This window comes from Hypanus sabinus, chromosome 6 (assembly GCF_030144855.1).
Source record: "Hypanus sabinus isolate sHypSab1 chromosome 6, sHypSab1.hap1, whole genome shotgun sequence".
Taxonomy (NCBI): domain Eukaryota; kingdom Metazoa; phylum Chordata; class Chondrichthyes; order Myliobatiformes; family Dasyatidae; genus Hypanus; species Hypanus sabinus.
In genome coordinates, this window is record NC_082711.1 from 159,560,841 (window position 1) to 159,587,539 (window position 26,699).

Sequence of the window (26,699 nt, forward strand, 5' to 3'; positions counted from 1 at the left end):
TAAAGCTGCTAGACAGCACAGTAATACTGACCTGGGCCCAGTGAGTTAATTAAGAGGAGAGGAATCCAACCTGGGTAATTTGTACATTTTATTTTAAATGCACTTTTACTGGAACATACACGAGGCTGCATATTGTGTGTTAAGTGTACAATTAATATTCCTGTTACTGCCGAGACACAACATCCCTTTACGATCAGTCAGTTTCTAAGCATTACCAAATAATACACTATTGCCATCTTGTGGCAAATCAACTGTAGTCCAAATATTCACCAAGCGACACAACTATGTTCAAGGCAACAATATAATTCAGAACATTTCAATTTTTTTTCTATGTACAAATCATAACATTTAATTTACCAAGTAAAATGGAAACACCATTATTACAGTATCTTAGAGATTTTTTCAATATAATTTTAAAATGGTACAAGCTTACCCTTAATAATTGCCATATCTATAAACTGCCTCTCAATAGCTGGAATTAAACCCTTCATATAAATATAATTTTCACCACTGCTATTAAACACTACAAAGGAAGTAATTTGAAACCCCAGTACTCTGACCACAATGACTCAACCCTGAAGCACTGACTAGTTTATACCTGGAATGGACTAAGTGTGGGATCCAGGACTGAAATCTAGCACAGGGGGTGGATCTCAAGATCAACCTCTTTGCTGACCAGTGTCTGATTAAGCCTTGAAATTTAATTTATTTTTATTATTTGGTGATATAGCACTGTGACAGGCTCTTCCAGCCCAATGAGCCTGCACCACCCAATTACAATACACCCAAGTGACCAAGTATCCTACTAACCCTTATGTCCGTGGAATGTGAGAGGAAACCAGAGCACCCACAGGAAATCTACATGGTTGTGGGGAGAAAGTACAAATTCCTTTACAGAAAGCAATGGAAATTGAACTCACATCGCCAGTGCTGAAATAGCATTACGCTAGCCACCACATTAGTTCTCAGGCGCTGGTTGCAGCCCAAAGCTGCAGAGAATGCAAAAACAGAAGGGATACATTATATAGTGGGACTGTGGAAATGGAAATCCACTGCTGGAATCTGAGATCTTACAGAGTATATTACTTAAACGGGCAAGAAATTGTTTCAATTCACAACTGTCCCTATGATACCTCAATAAAGAAGGCATGTCACGAGAAACAACTTGATCCTGGCACTGGGGTACACAGTAGCATAGCGGTTAGTGCAATGCTTTACAGCACTAGCTGTAAGATCAGGATTTGATCCCCACTGCTGTCTGTAAGGGGTTTGCACATTCTTCCCATGACTGTGTTTTATCCGCTGGTGCCCCGGCTTTCTCCCACATTCCAAAGATGTACAGTTAGGGGGAGTGAACCGTGGGCATGCTACATTAGCACCGGAAGCACATCGACACCTGCTGGATGGTGGACAGAATGTTTGCTGATTTCATTTGATACAAAACAATGTATTTCTCTGTACAGTGTGTTTCAATGGACATATGACAAATAAAGCTAATGTACTTTAACGCCTCAAATAAAAGGGTGCTTTATAAATTGTTGCCCTTATCTAGGATAAACTTGTAGGACAAAATGCATTGTTGAAATTCATGGAGTCTGGTGAGCTATAACCGCCAAGGGCCGTAAAAGGAGTGATTGGGCTGATCAGTGGTAAAATAAAATTTACTTCTGGAGGCAGTTTCACTAAATAACTGTTTTACTAACAGTCTTCATCAATTGCACTGTTCAAAAGGAAGCTGGATAAATAGCTGAAAGAAAAGTATTTGTAAAGCTCTGAGCGGAATTGGGAAATGGGACCTACTGGATTGCTTGTCTAGAATCAGATAGCTTTCCATACTGCTACTCCGTATTGTTTGTTTATTTATTTATTTTTTAAACTTCCACTGTTTGTCTTTTTTTTTGCCCATTGGTTGGTTGTCACTGATCGTGTGTAGTTTTTCCTTGATTCTATTGTTGTTCTACTGTGAACACTTGGAAGAAAATGGATCTCAGGGTAGTAAATGGTTATATACACATACTTTGATAATAAATTTACCTTGAACTTTAACCTATCTTCCAATTCTGTGAAGTCAATGGAGACACCACAGAATAAAGAAAGCTCACAAAGAGCAGTCACAGATAAGATGTACAAATTTAGAAGATGCGCAACCCCAATACTTGTGGCTCCCAGTTTGAGTTAATTAGATAAAGATGGACAAACCTTGCTGAAATTCTATCTCCACCTTCAAATACTGTCTAAGAAGATCCATGACGACAGCTTTCATATGACCTCGAATTCCACTCCGATACCTGAAAACAACATAGAGAAATTCAGACAATATATCAAATGCTTCACTGAACTTGAGCAAAACCACCATTCTTCAATTGATTACATAAAACAAAACCTCTTGCCACTTAAAAATCTGTGTAGTTTTAGTATTTTTGCATTGCTTCTACACAAGTATTGGTAATTATGATTTTAGCAATATAATATCAACTAATTCTTTACTTGAATTTCCTGCGAGGTCATTCATTATTGTTACTGGAATAGCACATTAATAAAACAGTACAATGGCTTTGAAGAGCAGACATGAATGTGAAAGTGCTCAAACAGCATGAATATTGCACTTCAACTAAACAAAGTTTCAGAAACACAAGAAATTCTGCAGATGCTAGAAATCCAGAGCCAAACACATTAAATGCTGAAGAAATGCATCAGGTCAACATTTCAGTCGAGACCCTTCGTCGGGATTTGATGAGTTGATTAGTCCTGATGAAGTGTCTTGGCCCAAACTGTCAACTGCCCATTCCTCTCCAGAGATACTGCATGACCTGCTGGGTTCCTCCTACATTTTTGTGTGTTACATTAGACAAAGGTTTCAGTGGCTCATTGGATGAGTCAGTTTGTTTCAATCACCTGCTAATGATCCACAACTTGAACACTGAAGATCTGAGGCATCTCATCTGCATTACCCACCTCAGGATGAAATGCTTGATGAACTGATGCCTTTGAAATCAAGGTCTTCTTTAGAGTTGCCTGTTTCCCAAAGGTTTTTCCAGATAGCAACATCAAGCAATAACAAAAACGGATATACGACAAGAGTAGTCATTCAGCCAAACGGCAAAATTACTTAAGTGAGAACACTTGTTGAATTGACATCCAGTAATTAATCTACATGCCACTAACAGTGAGATAAGTTGGAAAACTTTCAGCTAGCCTGAAGAAATTTCAAGAATATGAGCATACACCATCTTCAGATTTCTCCTGTTACCTCACAATTAATTCAATGACTACTGATAACAGGTGATTTCAAGCAATCCTTAAAAAAAACACTTCAATGACAATTTTTATTCAGCAGCGTTCATACGATAATCAACGCATTAACATTTAGGACTGACTCTTTAAAAAAAAAGTAAGAATACATAAATTTTAAATACAGAAACTTAGTATTAGAACCAAAGGTTAAACGTTGTCATTCATTTAATATTCTAATACTTTCACATAGAGATGCAAATTGTTATATTATTAGACACATTTGAAAGTCAACACCACATACCAGCAAAACCGTGGCTAGGAGATATTTGCAATACATATATATGAGTGAAGCCAAATTTTTAACCTCATCAGAATTTGAATAGATAAATAATATCATAAAATAATATCAACAAGATTCATCGAATTCTTGAACCTCGAGAGTAGGTCTCAGTTAACATTTCCTTTGGTTTCATGACCATGAAAGACAGGTCAGAATTATACAAGTTGCTTTTAGTAAGAACGAACTTCAGAACTTATCTCTAATTGATCCCGCTTTGCTGCAGGAGAGCAATAGAAATTATTCGTATCTACCCCTTCCCCCAGGTCCAAGCAACAGGTTGAAGTGGGAGGTGGCTGAAACCACCCTGGATTCTCAAATACTTCCCACAGATTTAACATGGAGCCAAGCTTTCAGAATTAGAGGAAAATGGAGATGAATATATTGGCCTAGATGCTGCAGGCACCAATGAAGCAACATTTCAAGAGATCAAGTGTAAGTTGGGCAGCTCATTTTCAAACATCATTTGAAATCAACATCCCTGGCATCCAACAATCATGATACCATGAGATTGGCTGAGTATCCAATCACAAAGTAAAGCTTCTAGAGACAATGGAACAAAAAGGCAAAAAAAAGGACACTTTTCACCTGATACGAACTGGCAAGAGCTGAGAAACAAAAAATGCAAAACAAATTAATTTTGAAATATTTATAAGGGAATTACAACTAACATGGACAAAGTGAGTGATTTGTAAGACCAGAATGTTTGCTAGACTATAATAATGGCATGATGTACCATGTCAATCTTACTTAGATCTCGTGCAAAAGAATTCAGCTTATTTCATGACTACAATAGTTCAACAAAAATAGAATTTTTTTAAGCCAATTAACTTCACTCTTTCAATTTCCTGTGCATAGGGAATGAAAGCAACCTTCAGGGTTAACATTTTTTGAATACGTGTGCAAGAAAATCCTTAAGTTGCTGTTGGTTTCAGTGCTGGGGAATTGCTGCTTTGCATCAGTGTTACTGCATGATCTGGGCTATAATTTCTTTTAAAAGGACACCACCTTTTATTGTCTTTTTCTCAATTATCCTGGAAGCTGGAGGTAAAGTGAACACAAATTTCTGTCTGTCAAATGGAATGAAAAAAAAAACAAATACTCTGATGAATAAATCACATCCGCTGCACTGTCCTTCAACATAAGAATTGGGTTTCCTGACATACATTCAGTGGCCACTCTATTAGGTACACCCGCTCATTAATGCAACAATTTAATGCACAAAAGCATGAGGACATGGTCAAAAAGTTCAATTGTTGTTAAAACCAAATATCAGAATGGGGGACAAATGTGATCTAAGTAATTTTGACCATGGAGTGGCTGTTGGTGCCAGATGGGGTGGTCTGAGTACGACCATAAGACAAAGGAGCAGAATTAGGCCATTCATCACATTTCATCAGGGCTGACCCCGGATCTTATTCAACCCCATACACTTGTCCGCTCACCATATCCCTTGGTGCCTCAAACAATCAGGAATTTATCAACTTTTGCTTTAAATATACCCACAGACTTGGCCTCCACTGCAGCCTATAGCAGAGCATTCCACAGATTCACCACTCTTTGGCTAAAAAAAAAATTTCTCCTTACTTCTGTTCTAAAAGGTTGCCCCTCAATTTTGAGGCTGTACCCCTAATACTGGATACTTCCACCAGAGGAAGCATCCTCTCCACATCCACCTTATCTAGTCCTTTAAACATTTGGTAGGTTTCCCCCGCACATTCATCTAAATTCCAGTGAGTACAGGCCCAAAGCTGCCAAACCTTCCTCATATGTTAACCCTTTCATTTCCAGAATCATCCTCGTGAACCTCCTCTAGACTCTCTCCAATGACAATACATCCTTTCTGAGATAAGGGGCCCAAAACCGTTGTCAATACAGGTGGCCCCCATTTTTCCAAACATTTGCTTTACGACAGCTCGCTGTTACAAAAGACCTACGTTAGTTCCTGTTTTCGCTAACCAAAGAGGATTTTTGCTTTTACAAAAAAAAAGACGCCCACTTTATACGTGTGTTTACCCCAAAAAAGACTACCATGACCGTGAAGCCTTGTGTGGGCAGTTGTGTGCATATGCGTGTACGTGCATATGTATGTGCATAGGCATGTATGCGCGCATGCGTGTATGTGCCGATTTTTTTTCTCCAAATTGATTTTGGCTCGTTGTCTTCCCCATTCTGATAAGTGAAACTACACCGTACATACAATATTTCTACTTTATTTAGGCTGTATATTTATCTTGTTCCTGCTTTTACTATACGTTTGTGTTATTTTAGGTTTTATGTGTAATTTGATATGATTTGGTAGGTTATTTTTTGGGTCTGGGAACACTCAAAAATTTTTCCCATATAAATTAATGGTAATTGCTTCTTCGCTTTACAACATTTCGGCTTACAAATGGTTTCACAGGAACGCTCTACCTTCGGATAGTGGGGGAAACCTGTACTCCAAGTGCAGCCTGACTAGTGCCTTATAAAGCTTCAGCATTATCTCCTTGTTTTTATATTCTATTCCCCTTGAAACAAATGCCAACATTGCATTTGCCTTCTTTACCACAGACTCAACCTGTAAATTAACCTTCTGGGAGTGTTGCATGACAACACTCAAGTCCCTTTGCACCTCTGATGCTTGAAAAATGGTAAAGAAGCATTACAATCCGCAAGGATCAATCCCTGAATAAATTTCTTGAAGGGGCAAGAGAAGGGCAAATGGGAACAGGCCATAGTAATACAAACAGCATTACTGTGCAATCATTAAGAATAATAATCACCAAACCTAGAACCTGTGCCACCCCCACCCCCCCAATTTCAGGGTAGATGGTAGGTAGTGCAAGACCACACACACCCCAGAACATGATTACATTGGGACGATTTGGCTGATACGAGTTTGGGACTTGTAATAAAGATCACAACCTCTACAATACTATGAGGCAGCGATAGGTGTCTCAGAACAAGCACCCCTGGAAGACCACAGAAAATAGTGCTACAAGGTCCATGGAGGAAGAATCTTTTACAACAACAGAGCAGATGTTGCTAAATGAATTTAGTAGTTCTTAAATTCTGGTTTAAAATGTCAATGGTGAAATAGAGTGACAACTTTCTGGCAGCAAACAAAAGTATTAACTACTCCACTAAAAGCAACATACACAAAATGCTAGAGGAACTCACCAAGCCAGGCAGCATCTATGGAAAAGGATACAGTCGATGTTTCAGGCCGAGACCCTTTGGCAGGACTTCTGAAGTCCTGCCAAAGGGTCTCGGCCTGAAACATCGACTGTACTCTTTTCCACCAATGCTGCCTGGATTTCCAGCATCTGCAGATTTTCTCCTGCTTGTGATTGGATAACTATTCTATTAATCACATTTTTTCTGGAAAATGATCACTGCAATCAATAGCCTGTAACTTCCCTTTCGGTGTTGAGCTTTTGAAGTGCCGATCAGACCTAGCATTGTTGCAGAGGAAACTGAAGTCTCCGAGGTGCAGGACAATTGCAGTGCGGGCCGAATCGAGGTGTAGGGGCCCAGGCCAGAAAACGGGGAACAAGCCAGCATTCGACCATTGTTGGGAGCTGACTTGGAGCTGATTCAAAGCAGCAGAACCGAGTCAAGGAAGGGTAAAGGTGGCAGAGCCCAGGCCCAAGAATGAGCAAGTGTTTGACTGATTTAAGTGCCGGGGCAGACAGGAAAGGTTTAGTACGAGCCAAATCAGGGCTGTGGGACCCGGGCTCCGTAAGTGTACGGAAGTGGCCCAAGAGCAAAAGAATGACCTGACGTTTAACTGATTTAAGCACCAGGTTAGGGTGTCAGGCCCAGAGGCAAAAGACGGGCCAGTGTTCAACTCACTGCTCGGCAAGGTTGGCTCATCTCTATGTTGAACTGAAGCTGTCAGCCGCAACTAATGAGCTGTAGTAATGAAATGGCTTTGTGGCTGTAGACCCACTTTTGTGAACTTTAGTTCTCAATGTTATTTGCTTACTTTTTATTGTTTGCATGAATGGTTCTGTTTTTTGCAAATTGAGTATTCAACAGTCTTCTTTTTTAATGGGGTCCATTGGCTTTCTTTTTTTTTTAAAATAGCTGCCTGTAAGGAGACTAATTTCAAGGTTGTATATAGAATACATACTTTGATAATAAATGTACTTTGAACTTTGAATTAACTGCTATCAAACATTAATGATGACAATGTGTTCTTTTTGGCAAAATTTGAATTAAGCAAAGTTTACCATCCGACTCTTGATTATATACACATCTTTTTAAAGGCTAAAATACTCAGGCAAGTCTGGTCCACATTGCCCAACCACATCCAAAATAAAAACTGGCTTAAAAGGAGATGCTGATCCCCAGAGGACAAACAGGGGGACTTTACTAAGGCAGTTAACAATGCTATAGATAAAACAGGTGAATTGCACCAAGATCTCTTTAATGAAGCAAAAGGCAAAAGAGAAAGTTGAAGATTATGCTGAGTAACAATATCAGGCACATGAGCAACATACTGGCCTAAACGGAATGATGACATCTTCCTAAGATTCTGAAAGATGGCTTGGGCCCACATCTGACCCTGGATAAGAACACTGGGGTTGCCCATTGGCCACACATCTAAATGGCAATGAGAGCAGGAATGGAGAGGGGAAGAATGGAAGAAAGTGCAGCCACTGGTGAGAGACAGGACAGACGAGGCGATATTGAATTCGTCAAGTGGGGAAGAAGAGGGTACATGGCCTCTTGGTTTCGAGGACTTTACAGGATATAAAATATGCGGGACTGAAAGTACAATCTGTACACTCTGAAGTAGTGTATTTGGGACAAAAGATTAGACAGGGTGATAAAGTTAACACCCAAGGAAGTTAAATTCTCTCACCCGTACATGGTGAAGGGAATCCAACAGACATTAAGGCTCCTAAATTAATGTTGCAATTTTGTGGGAAAATTACACTGAGTTGCAAGCTCTGACAAGAGGAGTGAAACCGGGAAAAGATGCCGGAGTTAGATCAGGCCTTTTCGTACCTGCAGCAAAGCTTAGCTGCAGCACCAGTTTTGGGCTTGCTGGACATGAACCATTTCTTTTTTGTGTGACACCCATGGGGAATTTCATACAGCTCTTGTCTGGTGACAAGTTGCAGCCTGTAGCTTATTATTCTGTAAAACGGGACCCCATAGTAGCAGGAATGCATCAGTGTACACAAGCAATAGACAGTGTGACTTGGAGCAACGGAACCGATTACTCTGATGGGTCAGATAGTCTTGCACAGTCCTCCAGGCATGGTCACTCTCCTTGGGGCAGGGAAACTACAGGTAGGATCTGACAGCCAGCAAGCGAAATGGGAGGTAGTATTGTTATCTGCTGACAAACATGTACAGATAATAGGGGATAGTCTAGTTAACCCAGCCAGTTTGATAGGACTAAATGGATCCCCTATACCAGTGCATGGATCTAATGCAAGGACCTGAGGAATCAGCATAGGAGAAACAAACTTAGAGGGAACTACTTGCTGACAATTTTTGCAGATGGGTCTAGGAAGATGGTACTCTGAACGGGATTGCTCTGCCGAGACAGTTGCCTGCATGATAGCTGAGAAGGTAATTCCCAAGTGGGGAGTATCAGCCAGCCTTGATTCGGAACAGGGGACACACTTTACTGGGAAGACAACCAAGGGGGCTTGCAACTTATTAGAAATAAAACAGAAGTTTCGCATTCCATACTGACCTCAGAGTTTTGGCATGGTTGAGAAAATGAATCACGCCCCAAAGGGAAGCTTAAAGAAGGCCCAAATGGAAACCAGAGGGAAGTTGGTCTAGGGTTTTAACAGCAGAGCTGATGAAACTATGATCAAGCCCTGCTTGTGGGACAGCATTTACTCCTTTTGAATTAATGAGTATTAACTACCAGAGGCTGGGATCACAAGAGGACCGGACAGCTGCAATGGTAAGAACCGGATTACCCAGTTTGCCCAGGGGTTGGCCATTCGAGCACATGATAAAGGGGAAGTCACTGATAGACAGGGTGCACGGGTCTGGGAGCACGTGGAGTGAAACCTGCTGGAAGCAGAAGGTAAAGTTGTAGCAGCAAAAACCGCGGTTTCAACTCAGATGTTTGGGACCATACGGTAATCTTGACTGGGAAACATATGCCCTGGTGGAAACTAAGGAAGGGCCAAAGTGGAAACACTGGTCCCACCTGAAAAGATACCTTGAAGGAATGATTTAACCATGGAAATATATTTCCAAAGGAACAGTAAACATTAAACCTGACAAACTACGCTCAGAAGAATCTGGGTAATTGAATGCATCACTCTTTTCAGCTATCTCACGAGAGTAAGTAAAATGCAGACTGTAAACCAATGGAATAACAAAACATGGCCAGCTGTGAGGTGTACCAATGGTATATGGTTCAACATGAGGGGATGTGACAGCATGGTGTTGTGAAATGGACATCTGAAAAATGCACAGCACTCAAGGGACATCCTGTTGGGAGTGGGCATGCATGAAAGGGGCATCCCATGTTTATATTTGCTGCGCTGAACCAACGAACCATTCACACTTAACTGCGGCAATGAAACTTATACAGTAAACGTGACGGGTCTACTCCACCATTGGGGGGAAAAAAAATAATCTATCACCGAGGGACCTCCTTGTTATCACAAGAGCACCACAGTGTAGTGACAGCCAGAGGGATATGAAAGGTACAGATCTAGTATTGGAAAATATGGAAGAAAAGGTTATTCTAGTACCAAGCTACAGACGTGCAGATAGCCTTTAACCTGACTGCTTACGACCCACTGGTTTCTGCAAGGACAGTACGAATCACCTTTTCAATATCTACTCTTTAAACAAGTTACTCATAGCGAGTTAGGAAAGAAAGGCATTAAAAGATATAACTGACAAGGATGTACATCCAATGCCATAATAAAAATGCTGCCTGTCTTCTGTCTGTCTTTGGGACATCCTGCCGTTAGAAGGTCAGAAAATCCCAGACTAGTTATCAGACAACCAGCTGAAAGAATGGGTGGGTGATGGTGCCCGTGTGCCACATTCGAGATCTCACTCGGAGTAATCATGTCCTTGGAGGTTGCGTAATTGAGGGTCACCATTTTGCAGCAGTCCCCGACGTGGTAACAATCAGAAATTCTCTCTTATGAGTGTAATGTCTGAATATACCATGAGTGAACATGGACATCTCCAAACAACCTACCAGCCTATGCAATTGAGTTACACAGGCCGGGGGGTGGGGGGGGGGGGCGGTGGGGGACGGGGGTGAACTTGATGCAATGTTTCCAAAGGGCAGGAAGGGAAGGGGAGAGAAAAAAAAAATCACTGGGCATGGCCACAGGAGGTCACACAAAGGAGCCCGAAAGAAACAAGAGAAAATCTGCAGATGCTGGAAATCTAAGCAACACACACAAAATGGAGGAACTCAGCAGGCCAGGCTGCATAGGTGCTGCCAAGCCTGACAGAATGTGGTTTTGCTACACATGACAACTGCCTCCTGTTCCTATTGCCAGTTAAGCGCAAAACATTTTTGAAGTATTTTTGAAGGTGAACAACACCTACTATGTCACAACACCAGCAAGGGCATATTAGAAGGGGCAAATGCAATACAATCTAATGCTACAATGTAGCAACCGAATTAACGATTGTGGAGTGGAATGCTGCAGAAGGGATGATGGAGCTGGAGTTTACCGTTTATGGTAATGACAGACACAAGTGTGTAGACACATAGCTACCACCCAATCTGCACTTTACTGATGACTAGACAAAGATCATCCAAGAGGATAGGGAAGTCATTAAGAAATGAGATGCACTGTTGAAAGAGATAGTAGATCATGAGAGTACAGCCAAAGTGCTCTAGAGAACCCCTTGTTTGGGACTGTATTTTGGAACCGAGGTTTGAATGTCAAATCTACCCCCAGGTTTGACTTCTTTCTCATAATCGTTGTTTTTTTCCGGTGATTGTTTTAATGGCCGTTATTATTTTAGCTATGTGTACCATGACGACAGGTAATCATTGGCATTGGGGGATTGCCATTTTTTAGGCCAAACAAGGGTACTGTTAGGGATCTCAACTTTAGGCCCTATTCTACATTTCAGACAAGGGCCTATTAAAAAGAAAAGGTCGGGGGGGGGGGGGGGAGAACTATTATAGAAGAAGAATAGTGAGGGCTAGTAACTAGTAAATTGAGATGTGAACTGTGTTAATATGGTAAACTCAGACAAGGCTTAGAAGGAGAGACATGGAATGCAGCAGTAAAGATGTCCAATATTCGGGAGTTCTGTTAATTACAATATGTTATGTAGTACTGTTGTAATAGAAAATTGGATTTACCGGTAGGCATGTGGATAATTATTTTACTCTGTAATCAGGACCTAGTCCGTTACTTAATGAAGCCACCGTCCCGTTGTCAAAATGTAGTTTTACTGGTAATCTCATCAACTGAGAATGAAAAAGTTCTACCTAATTCATGCTCAGGTCTGTCTCCTGGTATGCACCTGTATTTAAACAAATCACCCATTATTTTGAACTCCAGCTCTGTGTGATCTTCCAGTTTGCTCCTCCAACAGAGGATGGTGCTAGAAATAAAAACAGCAGTTCTGTACATGGAAACACCTTCGTAATGAGAGAGGCCGGATTGGCTCAAGCTGGCAAGACGGTGACAACGGCTCAAGCAACAGAGCATCTCTGAACTCACAATGCGGCGCACCTCGAGATGGATGGGTTAGGGGACAACGAGGTCAATTCAATTAGTGAACATTCATAGCCATTTGCAACAAGAATCATTATGGAGAAGCAAGGACATTACTTCCCTCCAAAGCAAATGGATTACCAAATTGTTATACATGCAGCAATGCAAATATGACTTCAAAGTCATACACTCCTGTGTCACTGCTACTCCAGAGCACTTGCACAAGACTTAACCCATTGACCCTGAATACACCCATCACAAATGTAGCTTGGATAAATCAGAGCTAGACTACAGCACTTGGAAAAAAAGCTCTGGATTAATCTGGTCATCCCAACAAATGTATTACTAACCTCTGTACCAGCTGAACAATGCTCTGCGTGTTCATGAAGAAAACCTCCCGCTCTGATTTCCTATTTAGCGTTGCAGCATGACTGTCTAGAATATTGGCAATCTGAAAATTTTTAAAAAATTTTCAATCAGCAAAGACTTCAAGATAGCACATCCAATATTTAAATAATATTACCATTTTCAGGAAGCCCTGCATCATCTCCAACTGAAAACCATGAGATGTAACCTCATATTCTACATATCCAGAAGATGGCGCCAGTGAACCACGTGATCAAGGACAAAAACCCTCCAGACGATTTACAAAACTACTTTTACATGTTATTTTCCATTCAAATGTAGTTCTGCTACTGTTGGAAGCTGTGATCTACTTTTCAGCGACTGTGATCCATATTTTGGTGGCATTTTCAGGCCGATTGAGTGATCTAGCACTTTGCTGTCTCTGTGAGGGTTCTGTACCGATGACGACGTCTACTCAGGCCTGAGAGGGTCCAACCCTCACACAGACATTTCGCAGTATTTTTCTTTATTTTACAAGGTCGAGTTGCAAGCTCAACACTCAACCTGGCACGGATGGAAAGCATACTCGGGAATAGCCCAACTGGATTCGAACCCGGGAAGCTCCATTACGGAGTCCAACGCTGATGTCACTGCACCACCAGCCCACCTATCTGTACCAATAATGGCCAATAATCCTGGCAATGGGAGCGCAAGCCCATGATTGACTCCATTTCTTGCTGATCTTGCCAATTAAGGCACCAAGGAAGACTGAAATCAAAAACATCCACTCAGAAAGCGAGTGGATGTTAAGTGCCATCCACCAGCCTCTCACTCACTGCTCCCAATGGAAGATCCCTGCATTTGAATGATCTCTCTCTCTCCCTTGATGCCGTTGAAAGATGGTTTAATTGACACTTTCTAGTTCACATTATCTGTTTCTGGTCATTTCTCTCTGTTGCTATTTTGGGCAATTTTGAATTGGGGCGGCCTGCAGATAACGAACACTGAGCTGAACTGAACACGCTGGTTCTTTTTGTTGGCATTTGTGTGATTTGCTTTATTTTCCACATGGTGGAGGAGGGGGGAGTTGATGTTTCTCTTTGAACGAGTTCCATAGCTTTTCTTTGTTTCGAGTCTGTGAGGAAGATGAAACTCAGGGAGGTATACTGCATAAATACGTTGATAATAAATGTACTTTAAATCTTGGATTGTCAGGTATGTACTGTTATCATTCATGAGTTGAACAGATGAATCATATTTTCTATTGCTATTTAGAACTAACTTGTTCACAGAATCATTGAAACCAATCAGTTAACCCTTCACCTCATGAAACAAAACACTGCAACAAATGCTGAGGCAGTCTGCTAAGGCAGTTAGTCTGCTTAGTGTGGAATATTTAAAAGGATCTTGCACCATGAGGGTCTACAGTTGGGGAATCTTGTGTACCTTCCTCTTCATTTGCTGTCCACCAACAGGAAGATAAGGGGTGCTCGTTTTTAGAAATGGGGCACGCAGCCCAGCAGTGCTGTATGGTGAAACATAGCTGCAGACCTCAAACCACCACTCTGCAGCAGAACACGACAAAATAACAAGCAGGTTACCGTCTGCCGGTACAGAAACCAATCCAATAACAGACAGCACGCAAGTCCAACGATCATCATTCAGTTCAATTTGCAATTTAGAATTAAATTTTTTTTTAAACTTTAGGATTTTCCTACGCTTTGTTCTTGAGCAGGCACATCGCTTGGAGCCAAGGTTCTGGAAAGTGCTCTTACAACAGGAAAAATCACGGTATCATTGTGTCACTCCGAATCTTTTCAATGTGGCTTCTTCACCATCAGCCCGGAAGCTCCTCTGAGGTGCCCTCCAACTTTCCAAATTTAAAAGTCATTGCAAATTAATTATCAAAGTCTGTATATATCACCATAGACCACTTTGAGATTCATTTTCTTGCAAGAATTTCCAGGAAAATAAAAAAAAATACTATCAAAGTTATTTAAAACTATGCATAAAGACGACATTGTGTAAAAGATGACAAATTGTACAAATAAAACAATAAATAACACTGAGCTGTAGAGTCCTTGAAAGTGAGGAATTAATTGTCATTACGTTTGGAGCTGGAACACAGGTCAGATATTCAACAGCTCAAGCCCATTTTATCACCCTATCAGATGAGGACCAATGTGCAGTTTAACTCCAATTACTCAACTTTAATCCACATCCTTTGATGGCCTTAGCAATGAAAATCTGTTGATTAAGCCCTAAAATTTCGACTGACATAATATTAGAGGTTCATGGTAGGCTATGGTCTGGGTGCAGGTCAATGGAACTAGGCAGATCAATAGTTTGGCAGAGGCTAGATGGGCTGAATGGCCCATTTCTGCATGGCAATGTTCTATAACTCTATCCATTGCTTCATAGGTAATGAATTCCAGCTTTCTCCAACGAGGGCAAAATGCTATCTGATTTTTAATCTCGAGTGGCTTAACTCCAGTTCTAAATTGTAGCCTCAATGTAGACTTTCCCCAATCAGAAAATACCTTTACTACAGCTGCACTACTATTATTATTTTAATTGCTCCAGTTACACCCACTCCCAACAACCCTACACCACACCAATCTTGTAGTGTTCAAATGAATACAAGTTTATGGAACCCCATCATAATATGATTACTTAATCCCAGTTACTCTGTTGTGCTCCATCATCTCCAAGGTTAATACACCCTTTGCTAAATACAGTTCCCAAAGCTAAACACAACATTCCGAAAGGGATCTGTCTGACTGAAACTCAATTTCCTCCCACTGGAAGTCCAAACTCTGTGATATAAAATTCCAAACTCCTTGAGATAAAGGTCAGCAAAGCATTAGCTTTTTAATCATTTCTGGTAGCTATGCATGCCACTACACACCCCCATCCCCCACACCACGCTGAGATTTGTATCTCCAGAGACCTAGACCCATCTGACCATACCCAATACCTATTTGGAGAAAATATTCCAGTTTGTCTTTGTGAATCAAAATTAAATAAACTCATTCTTGTCCACATTTGAACAATATAAAACAGAGAACAGTACAGCAGAATACAGGCTCTTCGGCCCACAATGTTGTGCTGACCTTTTAAACTACTCCAAGATCAATCTAACCTTTCCCTCCCACAGAAGCTTTCACTTTCCATTCATCCATTAATTTGAAAGCTTTTTATTTGAGGCAAACAGTGTCTAATTCAGCTGAGAGACAGTCTAAAGGGTAGGACAAATTTCTTTCCTTCTGAAAATCTCTGTAAATACCTGCTGGCTGGGGAACTGGCAGAGCACGGAAGTGATATTGCTTGCATACTGGGCCATCTCTTTTTTGATAGCCTTCTCCACCGCTTGTGGGATTCTTCCAGCAACACTGGTCATGATGTCCTGCAATTCCAAGAGTGGAAGGGATGGGTCTCTCAGGGTCTGCATTAAGCGTTCCACCCAATCTTTCACCTAGAATAGAAAAAACAAAATACACATCAAATTACAGCCTCCTTCTGCATGAAACTTTGAGTCTCTTCCTTGCCTTAATTGAATAAATGTGCTGTCGTACTCCAGCAAAGAACCCAAGCTGCCAGGTTCAATTCAGCCACTTTCAAATAACCAAGAACAGGGACACCACAAAAGATTTAATTTATTGGGATGGAGGGGGCAGAGAGAAAAATATATTTTTAACTGTATCTGATTGTGATTGAAACTTTCTGTAAAATTGTCAAAAGCTCATAAAAGGTGAACAAGGCCTCTGTGATGCCACTGACATTCAAAAAGCCTACTTTAGTTTAATTTATACATTCATAGGACATGCGAATCTATGCTAGGTTGTTATTTGTTGTCCATCCCTAACTGCTCCCAAAGAGAGTAGCTTGTTGCTCCCTGCTCAGCAAAAGGTCAACCATACTGTTAATCTTCTGGTGTCACATACTGACAAGACCAGGCAAGGACAGGGAATGTCTTTTATTTATTGATTGATTGATTGAGAAACAGCACAGAATAGGCACTCACAGCCATGCTGCTCAGCAATCCCCCTTATCACAGGATGACTTACAATGACCAAGTCACCTACCAAATGGTTCTTCTATGGACTGTGGGAGGAAACCAGAGGACCCGGAGGAAACCCACATGGTCACAGGGAGAATGTACAAATTCTTTACAGAAGATATACCCAAGTCGCCTATACCACGTGCTGCGCTAACCACTACGCTACCATGCAGCAAGCGAACCCGTGGCGCTTCCGTGACGAACAAATAGCATCATGGCCACTTATTCCAGAAATTCAACTAATACTTGAAAAGTTTCTGGCTGCGACATAGCAGTTCAGATTTCTCCAAGCCTCCAGGCAAATTACTGATACGTGTCAGGAAGCTTAATCACAATGCTACCATACCCTTGGCCACATCAGAGCGTGAACATGAAGCCACAGGTTTATGGGCTTCTGCACCACTTTACTAAGCAAAGAACCAGCATCCTTAAGTAGGTGGGAAAATAGGAGAACAAACTTGTTCAAAAAGTCAGACACTGTCAGTAGTTGGGGACTGGAAGAAACATTGTAAATGATGATGCTCAAGACATCCAAATTGTGCAGGTTTGTATTTCTACTGTCCCTCCAATCTAATACTATTGGAAAGCTCATTTAGACAAAGCACAACAAATCAATTTCATTCTGATTCTGTTTATTTCTCACTGCAATCTTCTTCCTTTTATTTAATGAATTTTTTGTTTATTATTTTCTTCACTTGCTCTCAAATTGTTCAGTCTTTATCAAGAGAAAGCCACAGTGTTAGAAAACCTCACTGCCTTTTGTTATTCAGTCACTTCCTGAATAAATAGATCCATATCTAGCACTAAAACCACAATTTTGCAAAGCAAAAACTAACATTATCCTAACTATGATAGCAGAGCATAGAGGGGACTTCTCTTAGAAAACAATACACATTATGGTTTGCTTTTCTAGATCTTCCTCAGATGTATCGCTGTATATCAATCTGTGATTGTACCTTGACATCAAAATAGGACTCGGGCAGACAGAATCCATTCATGATATTCCCTAAGTTGTCCAAGACATAATGGAAGATGCGGTGAAGCTTTTCCCCTCGAAGAGCCAAGCTCTGGATCTTAGGCAGAGGTTGTGTGAATAACTCTGCCTGGAATTAAGCATAAAAAAATGTACATAATCTCAAGACGAATATCATACCATACATTGTATAAATGCAACAGCTTGTCTACGATTCAAAGTTATCTCAACTGAGAAACTCAAACTTAGCCTAGTTTCAAGGTACATGGTAATGATTTAAAATGACTTGTTTGAACTAATGACTTGGCTATAAAATATTCTTAAGTAGAAAAGGTTTCAATTGGCAAGCCAAATATTCAGCTTTCTGTATGTATCCTCTCCCTCCAAGTCACTCATTCACTGCTTTAAACTGTCATTTCATGCAAATGACCACTTTCCATATAGAATCAGCAGTGAGCCCAAATTTGACAGTGGCAGGAATCTCAAAGAAATTTACCTTTGTGTAATGATCATCTTTAGGAATGAGCACTGAACAGCAATCACAATTAATTGTCAAGATTCAAGATAAGTCACTCCAGCTAACATTCGCTGTATCCCATTGGGCACGTGACTAGCCATGATCAAAATGCAGATCAAATGGGATCAGGAACTTCCTGCAAAGCAGCGTCCTACCACTAGATGGCAGCAAATGCAGTCTGCTGCCAGCTGCAGATTCCAGCAAACTTACACCCAGAATTCAGTTCACTGATATTCAGGCAAATAAATACTACATTTACAAATATAGTATTCATTCTACGAGAAATGGAGAAACTATATTATCCCAACTTTATCCTGGTTCTATGAAAACTGATTATATTTGAAATCTGGGTTATGAACAATTTCAAATACATCAGAAGTAATAACAAAGCTAACAGTGCCCACCATTATAGTGAAGTAATTCTGACAGCAAACTTTGAGTCTGCTTCCTAATTACTGAATTTAAAAAATGGAGAAAATAAAGTTTTTGGTGATACATTTGGTGCAAGTTAATCTTTATCAATCTTAATTATTGCCAAAGAAACTCCCAGGTGCTGAAACTATTTCTTTCAGAATTTATTATCTTTAAAAATCTTAATTAGTTTAACTTTTTGCATATATCTATATATATTTTCTCTTTCTCAATTTAATCATCACTTCCCCATGACCTCCATCAGCCACTATACTTTACTTCCCAAAGAAGATTTACATCGAATTAATACTTCTTGCTTCAGATGCTACCCAGATCCGTGAAGGTTACACAGGATGATTAGAGAAGAGTCTTCCTGTCACTTGTACATTACTTTGGTGGCATCATTTCGATCACACATAGAATGGCATACAATCTCTTCTCAAAGATACTCATGAAGTGTCCGTGGGTGGCAGTCTGCATGGCGAACAGCAGGAAACATTCCATCTGTGCAGACTTCAAAATGCAAGCCGTGGGATCGCCATATATCCATGACAATATTGCTTATTTTATTTTATTAGCAATACATGGTAACATGGCCTTCTAGCAAAATGAGCCTGCTCCTCCCAATAACACCCATGTGACTAACCCAAGGGTCTTTGGAACGTGGAAGGAAACGGCAACACTTAGAGGAGCTCACATATCAGGATGGTGCCCGGACTGCCAGGTATTTTCATCATTATTGCTTTTACTTCTGATTCCTAGCTTCTTCAATAGTTTTTCTTACATAAGCTTTACATGTATATTTACAACTCATTAAAACTTGTACTTAACTAGGTATCACTTCAACACAAATGACTCAACTATATTTTCCTTCATGGAATATGTTTTCTTGGAACATAGAAGAGGCACTTTGGCTCACGATATTGTGCCAAACTTTTACCCTACTCTAAGATCAGTCCAAACTTTCCCTCTCACATAGTCCTCCATGTGCCATTTCTTGTTACTGGATTATTCAGAACGGAAGATAGCTAAAAAGGCGACAAGGTTCAGATGGGATTAACATCAAAACATTAGGACAGGCAAATGGAGATACACGTCCAACCTGCTGAACTCTGCTGGGATCATCCAGCTGCAGCTTAGCAATTACACAGCCTGGCTCCAGGACAGCTCCTGGTCGCTTCACGTAATGAATACAGCCAGATGCCTGAGCAGCCAGTGACATCACCATCTTCATCACCTGTGGAACAGAAGAACCGATCAACACACATCTACGTTCTGGGCTCCAGTGTTACATCAGACTTTATAGATCTGGCAGCTTGGTGATCAACTCACAAAGCTCTAATCCCTACACCACCACATTTTGCTCTTGCTTCAGTGCACTTCTTGAACCAAAATGTATTTAATATGCCTTTGACTCAATATTTCCTAAAACAATTTAATCCCTATATGGAAAACAATTGTAAATAAACTAATGCTGGGACATCCAAAGCAGAACTCAGGTTAACACTGGTTTCTTTCAAGCAAGAAACCTGTATTTGACGCTGATGTCTAAACGGGATATCCTTTGGCCTGACTTAATGAAAGGTTTTTAAATCTAAAATCAGTCACAGAGGTTGCCTCTTCTGCTGAAAGACTCCAGCATCTTTTGTTTTCATTTCAGATTTCCAGCATCTACTATTTGATTTCTTGGTTTCACACACCGCGTACTCGGGTAGCCATAGATCTGCTCATACAGTACTGTGCAAAAGTCTTAGGCAGATACTTATGTAGCCAGGGTGCCCAAGACTTTTGTACAGTACTGTATCCACTAAATGTTTACAAAATGTTAACAAAAACTTAAGAGGATGGAGATGGATGTCTTTCCACCACGTGCCACACAGAAAATGATATATAATAATCAGCTTACAGTTCTGGGCAAAAGTCTTAGGCACCCTAACTATATAACCAAGACTTTTGCACAGTACCTGTTTTCCTTCCTTTGCTGAATTTGGTTGGCAATTTACCTCAATTTCTGCAAAGCTGTGATCTGCGAAAACGTGACCACCATCTTCCACTGTATACTGGATCAACTTTCCCGCAGAGGGCGAACGTAACAGCGAAGGGTCATTTTCCTTTTCAAACACGCAAGTCTTGTTTCCAATTGTAACACGGTACCTGCAGCAGAAGGATGCCATGATAGAAGTGTTTTCTAACAAAGACCCGCTTAGAGTCTTTGAAGTAGTACATTGAAGTAGCCATGAGAGGTGTAAAAAAAAATAGCTCCAATCCTTACCTGTCTACTTCTTCCTTCATGTAAGAGGTGTAGCTGCTGCCATCATATGACAGCAATAAGCCACCATCACTCAGCCGATGAACGTCCACCTCCACAAATGAGTCATTCATTATAACCACATAGCAATTGGGTGACTGCCTTGTAACCTGTGAATGGGAAAGCTTCATGATCAATAACTTTTGTATATCCTCAGGGCAATGTTTCATCAAAAAAATGCTTAGATGCCACAAACAGATACTGCCCATTCATATACATTTGCTGAGCAGGTTTAACCAGAAACCTATATGAAAAGCCATACCTTTGGTGCCAGTGCAACTGGTATTTTTGTGTGGGAGATCAAGTTAAACTGTTTTATCCCATTTAAATCAATTTCCTTCTTAAATAACCTCAGCACTAAAAGGTATTCAATGAGGAGTGCTCAACATTAATGGACTTTTAAGCTCTGGAGTTTGGAGGGTTATCTGAAGATCTCCTTGTGACACAAAAGGTTCATCATTGCAGATGCTGTGAGACAAATCCTTGTAGCTGGAGACAACAGGTCATGGTTTTAGGAATCGGGGGCAGCCATTTATTTCTGAGTAGCAAATTTTTCTTGCCCTTCACCCTATCACAAACCGTCCACATCTCTCTCCTGCTCTCCCCTTTCCATCCATCTTCTCTTCATGGATACAGCCTGGCTGGCAGATTATTTCTGGTGGTTTCTTGTTTTATTGCACAACACAACTAATAATTTTCAGATTTTAAATGAAGGCTTTGCCTTTCCCATGGAAGTACACTGTAAAAAAAAAGTGTCCTCATTCAGTTTTGAAGAGCAACTCAATTTACCAAATAATGTGAACATTAAGTTGTTGCTGTTTGCAAACTGACCAGCCTTTGCAAAATGGCTTCTATGCAAAATAGTCTTATTAGCACTTTAAAGTATTTTAGGCCATCCATTTAACATCAAGAAAAATACATATAAAAATTATTTTTCTTCCCCTTGGTGTCACTTTCTTCTGCTCTGCCTTAGAACACTGGCATAAGAGAGTGAATCTACCCACCAGGAACATCCTAACTGCAAACAGCGCCCTTTCAACCAAATGGAAAGACCATAAACCCATGTTCCTCACATGACCATGAGCTTCCGGCTTGGCAAAACAGTTCCAAGAATCCAAAGTTCCAGATAAAATTGAACAATATCTTATAAAGAAAATAAAATAATGCTGCCACATAATTTTGTGCATGCCAAAAAGAGGGTAAAAATGCACATTCTGCATTTAGAAATTTACCTTCAGCACATATTTCACCCCTTCAAAAATGAGTTCCACATCCACTGTGTTGAGAAGAGTGTGAGCTGGTAACACTTGTCCCCTGTGGGAGAACAACCAAGCAGATAGTTGGTAAATATGAGAAATTCTGCAGATGCTGGAAATCCAAAGCTATACATATAAAACACTGGAAGAACTAAACAGATCAGGCAGCATCCATGGAAATAAATAAATACATTTCAGCCCGCGACCCTTCATCAGGACTTAACACAATTGCAATGACTTCCGGGAAGTAAAATTAATACAAAAAAGATCAAGATATTACAAAGCATGATTCAGGTAAGATAGTTAACAATCTCAATACAATCCCTTTACCTTTCCAATGAGTGAAGAAAATTGGACACACTGTTCCTGAAGGATTTATCTGCAACATGGAGAGCTCCGCACACAATTCCCAGCATGGTATCCGGCCTCTCTGCCTATGGGGAAGAATAGGAAAGAAAAGATTATGCAGCAATTACAAAGGCATCTGAAAAACTGCTTTCCAATCCATGTCTCTCTGGCAAAAATCAAAAAATCACTAGCACTTTCAAGAAATGCTTTGGGATTTAACAAGCTAACAGCACATTGTTTGATAGGAACTCCAAGTGTCAATGGTTGAGCCAATCACAGCTGCTCATTTGATGTTCGAACAGCTGACTGCAGCCATACAGGGATAATCTTCTGGTCTCAGTACCCAAGATTCGAGGGGAGTTCCATTTTCCTATCTGGGTCAACATCCCCTGACTCCTTCTGGGAAGTGTGGCTACTGGCAATGAGAACCAACACTGAAATGTGCATTGTGGAGTGAAATACTGAAGAACAGGTGGATTATATTATATTACAGCAAGGGGGAGTGTGTCAGGTGTGGAGGAAAGAAAAAGAAAAAAAAATTTGAAGAACTTGTCAAAACAGCTACAAGGTTAGATTTTAAAAAGCTTGATTAAAAAAAAGGATTAAGTTTGTCACATACATTGAAACACAGTGAAATATGTTGGTTGCAACAAATCAAACCAGTGGAAATTGTCTCAGTAACCAGCAAGTGTTGCTCCACCTCTGGCACCAACACAGCATGCCCAAACTCACTCTAACCCAAATGTCTTTGGTACGTGGAAGGAAATCTGAGCACCCAGAGGATTACCACATGTTTGCAGAGAGAACATGCAAGCTCCTTACGGACAATGGCAGGAATCAAACACCTATCTTATATCTGGTGTCATAAAGCAATTGCACCAATTACTACGCTGCCATACAAACCTGATATATGTAATTTAACTTAATTGTCATGCAAAGCAACAGATAAAGCTATATTCAGATAGGTACCCAAAGGAGGGAGTAAAAGCATGTTGTCTATGATCACAAGATGTCCAAAGGAAGAAGTAAATCAGCTACTCCTCATTTCATAAATAATTGTATGATCAAAGACACATAACAGAAACCATCATCACCTTTGGCTCTAATTCCAGTCCCCACTCCCACAAAATGACAACAAAATACTACCATGAGATTGGGGAGAAAAATGGGAAAGTGAAGACAAAGGAATGACAATTTCATTTCTTCTCACATCAGTTGGGTTTCAGCCAGTTATTTGTTCAAAGTTCAATATACATTTATTATCAAAGGATGAATACATTATACAACCTTAGATTTGTCTCCTTACCAGCAGCTACAAAACAAGAAACCCAGGAGAACACATTAAAAAAAGACCAACAAACACCCAATGTGTGGAAAGTGACAGAAAAAAACACACATATCATGCAAACAATTAGCATTTATAATGAAAGGAAGTCCTCAGACATGGAGCCCAGAGCAGGCCCACAGCCTCAGCCTCAGTTTAGCTCATAGCAGAGCAAAGGTCACTGAGCCTGCAGACACAGAGCCCAGAACAGCCAGAGTAGGCCCACAGCCCCAGTTCAGCACACAGAAGAGTAAACACTGTGAAGCCTGCAGACACGGAGCTCAGATGAGCCAGAGTAGGCCCATGGCATCAGCGCAGCAAAGAGTGGAGTAAACACTGTGGAGCAGCAAGCAGAGCCAACCCAACTCCTGCCTCTTGTCCCAGCACCTTGCTTTTCAATCCATCTCACCGGCTCAAAGGCTGAACTGGAAATAGGGAGGAGACGCAAGCCGTTTTCTATCCATTTCTAGTGCCGGCTCATTCTAATGGCAGGCTTACTTCTCTCCACATTGATCCACCACAAAACGAAGCTGGAGGGGACCTAACCTAACATAGATGTTCTATCAGGAACATCTGATAATTTCAATCCTGAATTTCTCTCAGAATTTGGAATTTTGTGATTAAGATCAATGTTGGGAGAACAGATGGAAGTCTTCTCATAGTGGAACTGAAATGAGGTGCATTTAACTTCAGCAGGGCCACACAATAAGTTTGTCACCCACCGTAATTTCGTTTCCGCATTGAATTCTCAATAGGAAATCAGATACAACTGAGGGTAAGTTAACAATAAATCCACTCTTCCCCCACCCTCACCACGAAGTTGAATCCCTCCTCCTGCCCCAGTGCACAAGTCCTTTCACTTGCTGAGCCACAATACCTGGACTTTCTCTGCAATGAGCCGGTCCAGCCAGCCAGTGTCAATGCTGTTCTGCTGGAAGCTCTCAGTTTCCAGCAATCTGATAAGGTATTCTACCGTTGTCCTGAAATCACCGCGAATGGACAGCTCCTTCAGCGCCACCACCATGTTACTGTGCCGTAAGAAAGATAGAGTTAGGAAGTGTTTCAACCAGAAAAGACCACCTTAGTACATTGCAAAATACTTTTCATTCCTACTTATAGCAAATCCGATAGAGTCACGGTCATAGAGATGGAAACAGTTCCTTCAGCCCGAATGATCCATGCTGACCAAGATTCCCATCTAAGCAACACACATTTGGTCCCATATCTCTCTAAGCCTATAGTATCCGTGTAACATTAAGTACCTTTTGAATTTTCCTTCCAATAGTTTGGCCAAGGAACGCAAAAAAAATTAAAAGGCAGCTGCACTCTCACGATTTCCATCCCAGCCTAATTGCCATTTAGATGCTGTAGGATTATTATTCTGTGGCTCAAATTGTTGGGATCAGGCACTGGGCAAGATGTGCATTATTCCAGTCTAGCTATTTATTTTCATCTGTGTTTTTAACCAGGATCCTTAAAATCAAAGAGGTAACATGAAACTTTCATAAAGACCATGCAAGATCAAGTAGTTGTCAAAATGTCTGCCAAAACATCAAAATGGATTGAAGTTAATTATAAAGCATAACTTTATAATGACAACTGCTTAAATAGGTCCAGCTTCTAGTTCAGTTGAGTGCCACATACACAAAACAGAATAATTCAAGACAAACAAACTATAACTGATATCTATAGTTTCTAAATGCTGGAGAAATGTCTTGACCAGTAAATGCCATGTATCTGGGTATCTGAAAGGCATTCAGTAAGGTTTCACACACAACAAAAAGAAAAATTCTGCATAAGTGCACACATGGATGGTAATTATCTATTAGCATGGAAAGGGAAGTGGTCAGCTAACAGAAGACAGAATTGAGAAAAATGGGTCAGTTTCAGTTTTGCTTGAGTCAGTGTTAGAATCTCAACTATTTTCAACGTGGATGAGTGAACGCCTTGTACAGTAGCCAAACTTGCTGATAATATTACTTCTAGAATGCTGGCTTTTATCGCAAGGGATGTGGAGTATAAAAAGTAAGGGAGTTTTGATGCAACTTTAGAGCGCAATGGTGAAATGGCACCTGGAATCAATTTTGGTTTCCGTATTAAGATAGGATACACTTGGATTGAAGGCTATGCAGAAAAGTTTCATCAATTCAATTCAACAGATAAAAAAGTTCTGAAGAAAGACTGAGGAATTGGGACTATATATTGGAGTCTGCAAAAAAAAAGAGAGGCAATCCTATTGAGATATGTACCCTTCTGAGTGGGGTTGACAGGGTGGATGGTGAGAATCTGTTTCCCCTCATTAGAGAACCCAAAATAAGGAGGAATCATTTCAGAAATAAATAGTTGCCCAATCAAGACTGAGATGGAAGAATTTATTTCTCCCTTCAAAGAGCAATTCCTTTGAACCCACAGCAAAACCCAGAGGAGGGGAAGCAGCCAATTCCTGCTCCCGTTTCTGAAAATCAATGTTCTGAAATCTGCCAGATCGTCTTTTAATGAATGTCTTGTACCATTGCTGTCTATCACAAAAGACTAGGATAGCTGCCATATGAAAGGTTAAATTGTGGTGGGCAAAATGCCCCTCTTGGCTTTTCCATTTGGCAGCAATTCTTTCCTCAGGTGGGCATGGTCATGATTTTAACCACAGTAGCAATTTTAAAAGATCATCTGTACTATAAAGTCTGTATTTATAAGGTTGAATCTAAAGCACTATGATACTCTTTGAAAGAGCAGATAATAGTCCAGAGAATCTTCCCAAAATTCAGTTCTCAATTACTACCTTGCTAAATGGTATTCAGTCCATGACATAAAAAAGCTTGGGGAACCCCTGATCTAATTGTACATCTTACCAATTGAAGAAGTGTATTGCAGACAAAAATACTATTAAATTTATCTACAAATTTACATACCATTT

The 26,699-nt window shown here is 40.5% G+C and overlaps 1 protein-coding gene across 1 annotated transcript in view; it reads right to left on the minus strand.

Moving 5' to 3' along the window:
- acaca (acetyl-CoA carboxylase alpha) overlaps positions 1 to 26,699 on the minus strand; it is a 286,714-nt gene that overhangs the window by 208,805 nt on the left and 51,210 nt on the right. The window contains exons 14-23 of the mRNA XM_059973293.1: positions 24,663 to 24,813; positions 22,444 to 22,547; positions 22,090 to 22,171; positions 20,822 to 20,967; positions 20,553 to 20,703; positions 19,652 to 19,786; positions 17,605 to 17,751; positions 15,875 to 16,063; positions 12,594 to 12,694; positions 2,200 to 2,288 (exon numbers count right to left, since the gene is read on the minus strand). Of these exons, the coding sequence (XP_059829276.1) occupies positions 2,200 to 2,288; positions 12,594 to 12,694; positions 15,875 to 16,063; positions 17,605 to 17,751; positions 19,652 to 19,786; positions 20,553 to 20,703; positions 20,822 to 20,967; positions 22,090 to 22,171; positions 22,444 to 22,547; positions 24,663 to 24,813 (1,295 nt within the window). The remainder of the gene's footprint in view (positions 1 to 2,199; positions 2,289 to 12,593; positions 12,695 to 15,874; positions 16,064 to 17,604; positions 17,752 to 19,651; positions 19,787 to 20,552; positions 20,704 to 20,821; positions 20,968 to 22,089; positions 22,172 to 22,443; positions 22,548 to 24,662; positions 24,814 to 26,699) is intronic.